Below are 12,275 nucleotides of genomic sequence, written 5' to 3'. Positions count from 1 at the left end.
TAATCTAAAGAAAGTATACACTCAAGTTAGGTCCATTCTCCAGTGACAGGAATACTGAACTCTGTCAACCTTTAGAGTGAAGATGGGATGAGAAGTCACAAAATCCAACAATTCATCTGTGTTTGAATATGTTTCACAACATCTTTGGAAAGCAACAAACTGTCCAGGCTCTCTTTGAATGTGTCCTTCTTCCTTTGACCTAAATATTAGACTTTTGCTTTTCAACCATTCAGAGGAAATCTATCTGCTGAGCTATACCACCCACTATTGTATGTTTAAATTCCTCTCCAGTACAAAGTGAGGAACAAGGTTCTGAATGAGGCTGGAACCCAAGAGTTGAAGCATGACTGTGGGACAAGATTTCTGGGAATAGATCCAAAAAAAGGGGTTTTATTTTATTTTTTTCCAAAAAAGGGGATTAAAAAGGATGTTAAGAAGCAGAGTGAGGACGAGATAAATTGAGGGAAGCTGTCCTCCAGAAGATGAGGGCAGAGAGGTGAACACTAGGACAACCTTCGGGAAACACAGCTGGAGAGAACAGGACAAAAGAAGGTCTGGAATACAGACAGCAATGAGGACTTAGAGTGAGGTCCTAGAATATGCAGTGATAGTCATAGAGAAAGGGCGGTTCTCATCTACCAAGTCCAAGCTGAGGGAGCTACTCAGAGAGACTCTCAGATATACTGGATCACAAGTTTCTGTCTTTGTAACTATGAGAAGACTCATATCCTGAATCCTCTGATACAAAAACCCCATTTTCTTCAAATGATTCTAGAACCCATGAATCCTCTCATCAACCCAGATAAGCTCCTGTAAATGTGTTGATCATCCCTTATCCAACTTAGAATGTGGTTTACAGGACTCAAGTGTTGTGTGCTCCAAAGAGCAAAATCGATCAGTTCTCTTCTCCTGAACTCTAACTGCCCAAGAACGAGTGAGAATTCTTTGCACCCATTTGACTGTTGACTACCAATGACATTTCTATCAGCTCTAATAACTCACTCTACACATCTGCATTAATATACCAGACATTGGCACAAAGTAACACAGCGAAGTGACAGAGGTAAAATATGAATGGAGGCCTCAGTTTCCATACTATGCTGCCCCATATTTCTATACTGGGCTTGTGCATTTCTTTCTTTGAATCCAAAGGGTAAGAACATGGAACCTGACTGCTTATATTCTCATATTAGCTCTGCCAATTATTAGCCATGGAACCTGGACAATTTACTTAACCTCTCTGGTGTAGATCCCTCTTCTATAAAATGCAGATTGCTTTGTTTTGAGGACTGTTATACTAAAAGCAAATATACTTTCTCTGCAGTGAAGCAGGTGATCACAGCACTGTCCAGTCCAGGCCATTCTCCTTTCTATGCTAGGAGGGAGGTAGTGCTGAAGTAGCTGTTTCTCTAATTACTTTTGAGAGCTTTAGAACTTAATAGGAATACAATGTTATCTTGGCATAGTCTATGCTATTTGAAATATTTTAGGGGGATACTGAAATTACTGCTTTTATCAATTTGACAGGAAGCTACAATCATTTCATACCATTAAGCCTGAGACAGAAATTCCATGCTCAGAGAGGAGCATGGCTAAACTCTGTACTTGGTGAAATGAATACTCCTTCTCCTGTATAATTCATGAGGATCCAAGGCCTGTAACATCCTTTCCCTTAAATACATAACATATCTTTCCCTTCCCCTAGCACTTTCCATATTACTGTAGTCATCAGCACTTTACAGAGGAAACAGTGATGCCATATCAAGATACCTGTGGAGTCATGGACATCAGGGTGCTCTGGGATGTTCTGACACCCTCTATGGAATGGTGGAATTCTTCTGAGAACACCCCAGGATGTTTGCAGAGCCATCTTTTCTCTAGCATGCTTAAGGAGAAATCTGGTACTCAGATGCTAATGGAACTGAAAAAACAGGCCCAGGGCTGAGAGCATAAAATGCTTCATTCTTCATGGAAAAGCAATTTGACAGTATTTCTCTCCTTGTGCTGAACTCCGTTAGCAGTAGCATCAAAATTTAGTTCCTGCCTTTCTTAAGGGGGTAAAAAAAACCTTTACCTGCATTAACTATTCTTAATAAATTCTGCGTGAAAAGCCTTTAAAAAGCCATGCACTGTTTCCTACCACGCATATATACACAGATGCTCAGCTCTCCAAAAAAGAAATAACCATTAAAAATGTATCTGAATCTACATGTATGTTAATAAAAAAATAAAATTTCTGAATGTTTGAAAACATTTATGAGAGGAAAAACATGATACAGTATCAAACTGTAGGCCTCAGTAAATTAATGAAATAATATTGAAATCTGAATTTTCAAAACTCAGTATGTTCAAAATACTAAACAGAGTGGTACAACTTAAAATGATTTTAATTTCTTGACTTGAATTTTCATGTATCTTCCACACTATATGATAATTTCTTTAAGGTTTTTTAAAATTTATTCATGAGAGACACAGAGAGAGAGGCAGAGACTTAGGCAGAGGGAGAAGCAGGCTCTCTGTGGGGAGCCTACTGCAGGACTCAATCCCAGAACTCCAGGGTCATGACCTGAGCCAAAGGCAGATGCTCAACCACGGAGCCAACAAGACATCCCTATATGATAATTTCTTAAGTAGTGGAGAAGTTGCAGTGAATATTTTCTTTTTTAATCTTGAAAGAGAGAAAAGGAAATCATTCTCTTTCATTTCTAGTCCTTCTTGACTCTGGATCAAAACTCTTCTTTACAGCTTGCTGCATCATTCGCTCACTGCAGCAGGTTTACTGCTTCACTTACCTGCCAGTATATGAAGACAAAACATCCAATGCCATTACTCCTCCCGGCTGTTGCCCCAAACTGATTTTGAACTCTTCCAAATGTTCTGCAGGCACATAAGTAATTCTGGAACAGAATACAATCCGTGAGAAAAAGAAAAAGGAAAGCAAAGTTTTGTCTCACAGGAAAAGATTCCATAGCTCACAAATAAAACTATCTTGTCTCTTCATCCCTGCTTTTTACAAAGCTCATTTAACCAGCTTATTCAGCAGAGAAAGGTTGGAAAGGTTAAAGCATCCCACAGGCAAAAATAACGGACTGAAGTTTAAATTTCTTACTTTAAATTTTAAACAATTAAACTTTAAAATGCTGATAAATTATGTGTTTATCAATAATCACATGGAGGAAAAAAGCAGCCTTATTTCAATTTCCAAATGAGAAGACTAATGGCAATTTTTAGAAAGATCTATTAATCCTGGGGCACTTGAGTGGCTCAGGCAGTAAAGCATCTACCTGGGCTCCGGTCATGGTCTCAGGGTCCTGGGATGGAGACCCCCTCATGAGGGCTCCCTGCTCAGCAGGGGGCCTGCTTCTCCTTCTCTCTCTCCCTCTGCCCCAAACCCTGCTCATGCTCTCTTCTCCCTTTCTCAAATAAATAAATAAATAAATAAATAAATGAAATCTTAATAAAAAAATATTAATCCTTAGAAAAATAACCATCGGTAATAACATTAATTTCATCCAAAGACTTTTGGGTTCCTTAGCAAGAACAAATTAGACATACAATACCAAAACACTACCACATTACCTTACATTCTTCTGTAATACATAATAAATTATGGGTACTAGCAAGTATATAACAACTATATGTCAGCTCTATCAGGCTATGAACCCAAAAGTCTGAAGTTAAACCATCATAAATTTATGGGAAGACTCTCTTACAAATTTGTAGCAGCTCTATAATAAGTTATTTTGGTTTTAGAAAAAAGCCTGATGTTTACACTTGAGTGATCACTTAGTAATTCAACAAGTACTGGCTGAATGCCTGTAATGTGGAAGGCACTAAGCAAGGTGGTGACTACAGCTATAATGTTTAGATACTGATATTTGAAAGTTCAAGTTTACTGTTGTCCTATAAAAGGCTGCATAACCTGATATACTTGTTGAGTAGGCTCTCCCAAGATCTTCAATTTAAGGAAGAGTTAGGTAAGAGAAACACTGACTTACAAGTTGGTTCAGCACACTGTGCAACCAAAAAAAAGTATGTATCAAAATTACACAATATAAAAATCATAAAGACTGTTAAACCAGTTATCCAAAACTTACCCACAGAGACAGTGACTACATAAAACCTTAGCAGTGGAGGGCACCAATAAAAGGACTGCCTTTTATGTCATAATAAGATCAGAATTATACCAGTGGCATAATTTACGGAGTGAGGAAAATATACAATTTCAGATATATTGGTTATTCCATAAAAAACATTCACTCTATGAGGTCCCTTACATTTGGAGTCAGAAGACACAACTCTATTTGCTCATCACGAGTATAATGGGAGGGTAAATCACCACCACCGAATCTCCATATCCTTAGTCACAAGAAGGATGTCACTTTTCATGAGGCTATTAATAGTAAGCAGAGTAGCATAAAACACACAGAAGGCAGTGCCTTACGAGGGCATCAGCTAGCCTGGTTACACCTGATCCCTCTGGCAGACTCTGTGGACCCCGGGGAGTCTCTTCATGACACTTTTACCTCAACGACCAAAAAATAAAGCAGAAAGCACAGTTCAGAGGGTTCAGGAGTAAAATGGGAGACAGAGTCGCATTCTAATTCTGGCCCTACTTAATTTATTCATCTATAAAAACACCTTCTCTCCCCTCACCCCCGGCCCCCACCCCCCAAAAAAACCACCTTCTCTATGGTGTTAAATACATTGAATAGTAAATTTGAATTTACCCCTTCCCCTCTTCCCAAAATAAGGAGTAAAAAACGTACAATACATTATGTCAGGAAGATTGATTCCATTTTATACAAAGATAAAGAAAGATAAACCTAAAAGTAAGAAGCCTACTCAAGAAAACTGGTATTGGGGTGCCTGGGTGGCTCAGTGAGTTAAAGATCTGCCTTTGGCTTAGGTCATGATCCCAGGGGTCCTGAGAAGGTGCCCAAGCCTGTTCAGTGAGGAGTCTGCTTTTCCCTCTTCCTCTGCCTCTCCCCCTACTTGTGCTGTCTCTCTTGCTCTCTAAAATAAATGAAAAAATAAAATCTTTAAAAAGATAGAAAACTGGTGTTATTTCTGAAGATTCAATAAAGGTAAAATCATATAAATTAAAGCCAGGAAGAGGTGAGGGGGAAGCTAGAGTACACAAGCAAAGAGAATAATAATCAGTCCAAAGTATTATATTTTAAAAATGTTTTTAGAAGGAGAAAATGTTTCTATCCCAAACAATACCGAAAATGAAATTTTCCTCCATATTTGCCCCAAATTTTTCCTCCATATTTGCCCCCAATTTTCCTTTTATCAAGGGTAGGAGACAGGGAGTTTTACAAATATATTTCTGATAGTTTACATAACAGTAAGAAAGAGGAAAGAAAGAAGTTTTCACAAATATTAACCCCAATACAGACAGTGAAGACACCAGAATGAGATTCCCACAATGCAACAGCATGTGCAAAGCGAGTCAAATACCCACCTGGTCATAAGGCACACAAAACCTCCGCATCACAGAAAGGACACCAAAAATGAGTTATGAACTGAATAAATACACCCAAACAGCTTATTTGAGAACTGTATTAAATATTCTAAAACGTAAACTAACCTTTGGTTACAAATGGAGTGGAAGGAAGAAAGAATTGCATTAGTGATGTTGAAATGTGATCCGGCTGTTAATCCAGAGACCGCGCCTGCATGCGCAGGCAGGATCATTCCCCACAAAGAAGCCTGAAAGCTTAGTAGTTGGAAAACATGATTTTCAAATGAGGTCACAATCATCAGCGCAATGTGAAAATGTAACAATCTCATAGTTCTGTTGGGATTTACATTCTCATATAAATGAAGAAAAGAAAGCCAAAATGTATACACTGAGTCTATATCTGGATATTTCCCTGCAATGGGAAGTTACAAAAGCATGAAATGGTTTTCACAGACAAGTTGTAACACACAGCCATAATGAGCTTTTGAATCACCAATACTCACACATAAAAGGGGGCTCGATCATCAGCAGGTGCTGTAGAAAATCTAGAATGTGAAGCATACGCCACGGCATCTTTTTACAATGGTGTTAACAAATGTCAATGTCTTGTGCGGAATGTGAGATGCATACATATGTAGTTAAAAGTGGGTGCTCCTGGTTGTTTTTTTTCCCCTTTCCACCTCCCTCCCCATCTACACCTCCCCCAGAAAAGCATCTGCTCTTCACTAGTGTCTATAGCAGTGATTATTAACAAGCATGGAAAAATGTAACTGCAATCAATCTTTTATTCCTTGATCAGGAATTCATCCCACACTTTAGGTTAAGGCAGGTGAATTCTGATTCAGCTCAGTAATTATCTGGCAGATGTTAGAAGCAGCTGCTGCTAAGCACAAAACCCTGGCTATTATTACAGAAATATAAGAGCTCCTGGCAAGGTGGAGTGAGAAGTGAAACAGAATGCATTCTGGTGAGGCTTCACATCTGGTTTTCCATACAAAATAATGAAACCTGGAACTTAAACTGGCTGTTCTTGAACTCCTGAAACTCAAATTATCTACCCAGGCACGCATGAATTCACACACAAAGTTCCTTGCTATCTATTGCAAACAGCAAAAAAGAAATTCAGTGCTTTGTCTTCAATAAGCATGCTTTTCTAAAACCAGTTATGTAACTGAACCATTTAGTCTTTTTTTAAGCCCCCTCCCCCCCAATACACTCCTCCACTACCATACCACAGTACGCTAGGTTCATAACAAGAGACAAAGAAGAGTTGTGGAGGGAGCCTAGATCCAGGTAATGACTACAAAGCTTAATTGGCCAGAGGCAATGTTATGGTACCATTCAGAGTAATGGAAGGACTTTGGGGAGAATTATTCACAGAGCTTTTAAGGTAATTGTAAACCTTCTGCTTCATAAAAGCTAGTGATAAGAAAAGGACAGGGCCAAAACACTTCATGCAAAATGCATGAACATGCTACTCAGCCCTGGTCAATCTTAATGGCTATTTGTTTTTAACACTTAACACACTTTTTCTGAGAAAGTATTATATGATTTGAATTTCTTTCTACCATTTACCCTGTAAGTTAAACTATAACCATCTGGATCAGTCTTAGTAGGACACTTGAGAAGAAATCAATGTGTTTTGTATGTTTATGAATATGTGTGTTTGTGTATGTGTGCCCACATACAGGTGAGAATGTGAGAAAGAGATTGATTGGCTAACTGATTTCCAGAGGAGGGAGAGTGCAGGATTTTTCTTCTTTTTTTAAATTTAAGATATTACCTTTGACTCCTGGGATCCTAAAGCAATAATTTATGAAGTTACCACTCTGATATCCTTAACAGTCTAAATAAAGCTACTGTAAGCACGAATGGTTCCATCCTCGTGCTGACTCAGAAAGTGGGAAAACAAACAAAGCAAATGACAATAGCAATAGAAAGAACAAAAGGAGATAAAGGGCTTTGGGAGCTTGAAAAAGTACCTGACAACTTTCCTAGACTTGACAAGATGCCTAAACTATGCCAAATCAATGTCACAATGTCTTAGTTCGTGGCCGAGTTCTAAGTGCTGCAGTACACTGGAACTGAGGGGGACGGCTAGATAACCAAGCACCGTTTCTGGTGCTCAGTGCCAAAAAGTGGGCAGGGAACCTGCATCAGTGCTCATAGCATAAGACATGCATTATCACGCAATAAATCAAATTGATCAGTTACCAGGCCATGTGTGTTTTATACTACATCTAAACTATGTAAGCTTAATGCCTTGCAATAAAGGGTCCCCATATGGGTCTGTATCATTCACCTTTGAAGCTAGAGGAATGGGCACTGGCCTGCAAGTGGTGAAGAAAGCTCTTAAAGTTTCTCTTTTTCCTTCGAGGCACTGAAATTTTTAATGTATCTGGACTCCCATTATTAAGATGATTAAGGAACTATCACAGGGTGGAATGATCTATTCCATTATATAAGTCACAAGGCCATGCAAAATTATGGAATCCCATTAAAGAAATTCTGCCCCTAAATAATGCTACTTTTGTCTAAGATGGCAAAATCCATCCATACATTTTTCTGCTTTTTATTGATGGCAGAACGAAAAACGGATTGTAAATATATTTTTTCTTACCTAAGCCCTAGAAATACATATTTTGCAAAAGAATAAAACAGAATGCAGTCAGTAAAATGACATGAATACAGCAAAGCTTCCCTTAACAGTAATCATTACATCAATTTAAGGTAAATAGTTTTTTCCTGAGCTCTCATTTTACTATTTTATCCCTTAACCATTGAATCTTTGTATTTAATGCATAATGCTAGAGAAAAAAGCTGAGCTAGAACATTGATGAGGTGTGACAGAGTCATGAACTGATTTTTATGTTGACTCAAGAAATGTTCGGTGACTTAAAAAACCAAGCCACACATATAACATGCTTTTTTAGCACATTATGGGATTATGGGATAGTTTAAGCACTTCCTGACAAAATATCTTACATGATCTACAGTCAGACTATACCAATATACCGGTGAATTCTCTTAGATCATGAGGTAGTTGACCAAAGGGTAAATTATGGGTCATACCAAGGCTATTCTAAATGATCTTTTCCATAACTGGCCATTGAAGAACTAGCTTAGTCCTAGGATTCATATAAGTCAATCAGGTAGTATACAGTTCCTTATAGTGAGGCCAACCCAAGCTTCACTGTCAGATCCAGAGTGGACCCTCCTGCTTTGTGAGAGATGCCTCAGGTTTTGCAGAAGCGCTGGAGTAAAATTAAACACAGGAGGCAAATTTGAAATATTTTCAAATATTTCAACATTAAAACATACTTTATTTATTTTTTAAATTTATTCATGAGATGCACAGAGAGAGAGAGAGAGAGAGAGAGAGAGAGAGAGAGAGAGGCAGAGACACAGGCAGAGGGAGAAGCAGGCTCCATGCAGGGAGCCCGACGTGGAACTCGATCCTGAGTCTCCAGGATCAGGCCCTGGACTGAAGGCGTCGTTAACTGCCGGGCCACCAGAGCTGCCCATATAGTCTTTAAGAAACTGTATCTACAATTAAGAACTATTGGGGAATAGTAAATTCCTGAGTGATTTATAAATTCCTGAGTGATTTATTTTTAATAGACGTGATAATTTTTGCATATTAAATAGAAGTAGATGTTGAAAAAAAATTCTGATTCATGTGTTGAAATCTGTGAATTTCCCAAGCCAAACTAGAGTCCAAATGCTACTTACTTTATGTCAGGCCCAATGAGAGAGTGTCTTCTCAACATCGCTCGTGCCTGGGCATTGGTTAAACTGATAGTAGATTCTTCATTAATAGATAAGATGCAGTCCCCAACGGCAATCCGGCCATCTCGACTGATGGAACCTCCATGAATAATGCTTCGAACAATCATCCCCAAGCCATCTTTATTAGCACTTACTGTCATCCCTATGGTAAAGGGAGAGGACAGATATGTATCAAATATATAACTCTCAAATTCATTTTAACTTGAATTTAATAATCGCTATGGATTCACAGATAAAAGGAGTTAACTTTTTTATCCAATGAAAAACAATCAAAAGGAAAGAAAAAAGTTTCTAACATAAAATTAATTCTAAGTACATTGTATCCAGAAAAAGATACTTTATGTTGAATTCACTGGAGATAAAATAGGTCTACACTGTGGAGTGGATATAACTCAAGCTATGTGATGTATTGTGCCTTAAATATAAAACTCTCCCAAGGAAAATGTCTTGACAATAACAAATCCATTTTATACCAGTTCATCTCTTATACATATAAGAGAATAAAGAGCAAGATTACAAATGGAAAATGAGTTGTATAAATGAAGAAACTCTGTACTATTACCTTATTTCTAGATCATTTATTCATTCAGTATATATTCACTATATGCTTAGTCTGCACCAAGTACTATGCTGATATCTTGAGAAAAGCACACCTACCACCAGGAAGCTTGTATTCATGTTTTATCCTCATTGCCTGATGTATAGCGGTCTGTTTAACTGAAGTAATGTAGGCTTAATTCTACTCTCTTCTCATTTTATCTCTAAATCTGAAGTTCTAGGAGCTCTTGATCTGGATACTTATTTGCCCTCCTGAAATGTGCCCTAGATGGCTAATAGTAAATGCAACCTTAGTATATATAAAATTGAATTTCCAAGCTTCTACTCCCCTTATTTCACCAGGTTGCTTCTCCTCTTTGGAAATAGCATCATTATACTACTCTCCACTTCTCAAAGCAGAAATGCTGGATTTGTTCTTGATTCCTACCTCTCTCACTCACCTTTTGTATCTAAATCCATTATCACATCCTGTCATTTCTAGCTCCAAAATTTAGCTCAAATGCACTCACTTTCTCTGTTTCCACACTAACCCTCCATACACCAAGCCAGCACTTCTTGCCTCACTTTTTGAAACAGCTTCCTAATTGGTCTTCCTAACTGGTCTCCTGACAACCACCATAGCATTCTTCTCACAGTAGACACAGTGACCATTCACAAAAGACAGATCACATCACTCTCTGGTTAACAATCCTTTATCAGTGTCCTGTTGTGCTAATATACAGCACATCTAACTGGCATAGTCTGTAAGGCACTGATGGCCTAGCCCTTGGCTCCCTGTCTTCACCCAGGTGGACTGCTTTCAGAAATACACCCAGTCTCTCCCCACTTCAGTCTTTGCCTGACACCTTCCTCTCAAAGCTCTCACACAGCTAATTCCTTCTCACTCTTCAATACCACTTCCCCAAAAAGGGTTTCTCAACAAATACCATCTGAATTTACGTTCCTTTATCATCCTACTCTCACTCTACTTCTTCAAAAATATAAAACCTTTAGAAATTATGTTTACAACATTATATAAAACATTATATAAAATTAATATAAGTAAATTTGCTTAAAACCAAGTGCTAAAAGTTTCTTCCCAGCAGGATAATTTAGTTACATCATGTAAGGAAAACTATAAAGCTATGAGGGTAGTTTATAAAAACTTGCTTTGAGAGACATCATAAATTCCTTTTTAGGTTTTTTTATATAAAAATAAATTCTTCTAAATACTAATTTTAATAATACCAAATTAGAAATGATATTTCAAATATCTTTTTCCTACTCTAATTTGCCCTGATGGTGCCACCCTTCCCATCAAGACCCACCAAGTAAATGTACTATGGTAAAATTAACAAGCATGCCTATAAAACAAAATTTAACTTGGTGGCCTATACCTGGACTCTAACCCATCATCTTGTTCTCACTAGCACCATGTGCTCTATAATAAAACAAGTCACAAGTCACAGCACAGACAAGTCATCATGAACTATACTAAACATGGTATGGTATATTTAACTCATGATTCTATCAACTATCAGACATTAAGGCCACTAGGTCACATCAACTACATAACCAAGAAGTTGGTACCAATTTGCTCAGCTTATACTTCCATATCACCAAACGATAATTTTGTGGGTTCAACAAATTCAATGTAATAGCCACTAGTTATATTTTGGTTGTAACTTCTAAGATTACTCAATTTTTTCCCCAGAAGTAGAATAGCCCAAAGCATGCACTGTAGAACTAGAAAACTGGTTCCAAATCTGAGTTCCACCACTTCTAATCAGTATGGTCTTCAGTTGACTGAATGGCACCCTTGGCCTCATTTTACTGTGAGAAAAACATATGGAACAACTTTCAAAGTGCCTGGCACAAAGTGTTCAATAAAGTACAAAAGAAAAACAAAAGAAAACTCACAAAATGTATTTTTTTTTTTTTTCACAAAATGTATTTTAAAGGCATCTCTATCCTAATCCATTGCTCTCTAAAGGCTAGACATAAATTTTAATTCGGCTTCCAAATGAAGCTTCTTACAGCACTTTTTTTTTTTTAGAGATTTTATTTATTTATTTATTTATTTTTGAGAGAGAGATAATACACGAGTAGGGGGGAGAGGGAGAACCAGACTCCTGGCTGAGCAGGGAGCCCAATGAAGGACTCGATCCCAAGACCTGGAATCATGATCTGAGCAGAAGATAGCTGCCTAATGGACTGAGCCACCCAGGCACCCATTCCTTCAGCAATCTTGATGTAGCCTTGGGTAACTCAAGCACTGAAATGTATTGCATGATATATGAAAATCAGAGAGAGGCCACAGTTTGAGTACCAATTCCACTCTCTAATGGCTGAGTACTCACAGAAAAATTCTTGAGTCTATGTTTCTGTTCCTAATCAGTGAAAAGAGGATAATACCTTTCCTTCCTTCTTACCTTTTCTTTTTGCCTTCAAAGTCCTAATACAATATAATTAGCAACAGACC

At 37.8% G+C, this 12,275-nt stretch overlaps 1 protein-coding gene across 13 annotated transcripts in view; it reads right to left on the bottom strand.

Moving 5' to 3' along the window:
- Nucleotides 1-12,275, bottom strand: part of MPDZ (multiple PDZ domain crumbs cell polarity complex component) — a 164,523-nt gene that overhangs the window by 55,027 nt on the left and 97,221 nt on the right. For all 13 annotated transcript variants that reach the window (XM_041761417.1, XM_041761409.1, XM_041761412.1 and 10 more), the window contains 2 exons: nucleotides 9,200-9,398; nucleotides 2,793-2,897 (listed from right to left, as the gene is read on the bottom strand). In XM_041761417.1, coding sequence (XP_041617351.1) covers nucleotides 2,793-2,897; nucleotides 9,200-9,398 — 304 coding nt within the window. The remainder of the gene's footprint in view (nucleotides 1-2,792; nucleotides 2,898-9,199; nucleotides 9,399-12,275) is intronic.

Source organism: Vulpes lagopus, chromosome 7 (assembly GCF_018345385.1).
Source record: "Vulpes lagopus strain Blue_001 chromosome 7, ASM1834538v1, whole genome shotgun sequence".
In the NCBI taxonomy this organism is placed as follows: Eukaryota; Metazoa; Chordata; class Mammalia; order Carnivora; family Canidae; genus Vulpes; species Vulpes lagopus.
This window is presented reverse-complemented; position numbering and strand designations above follow the sequence as displayed.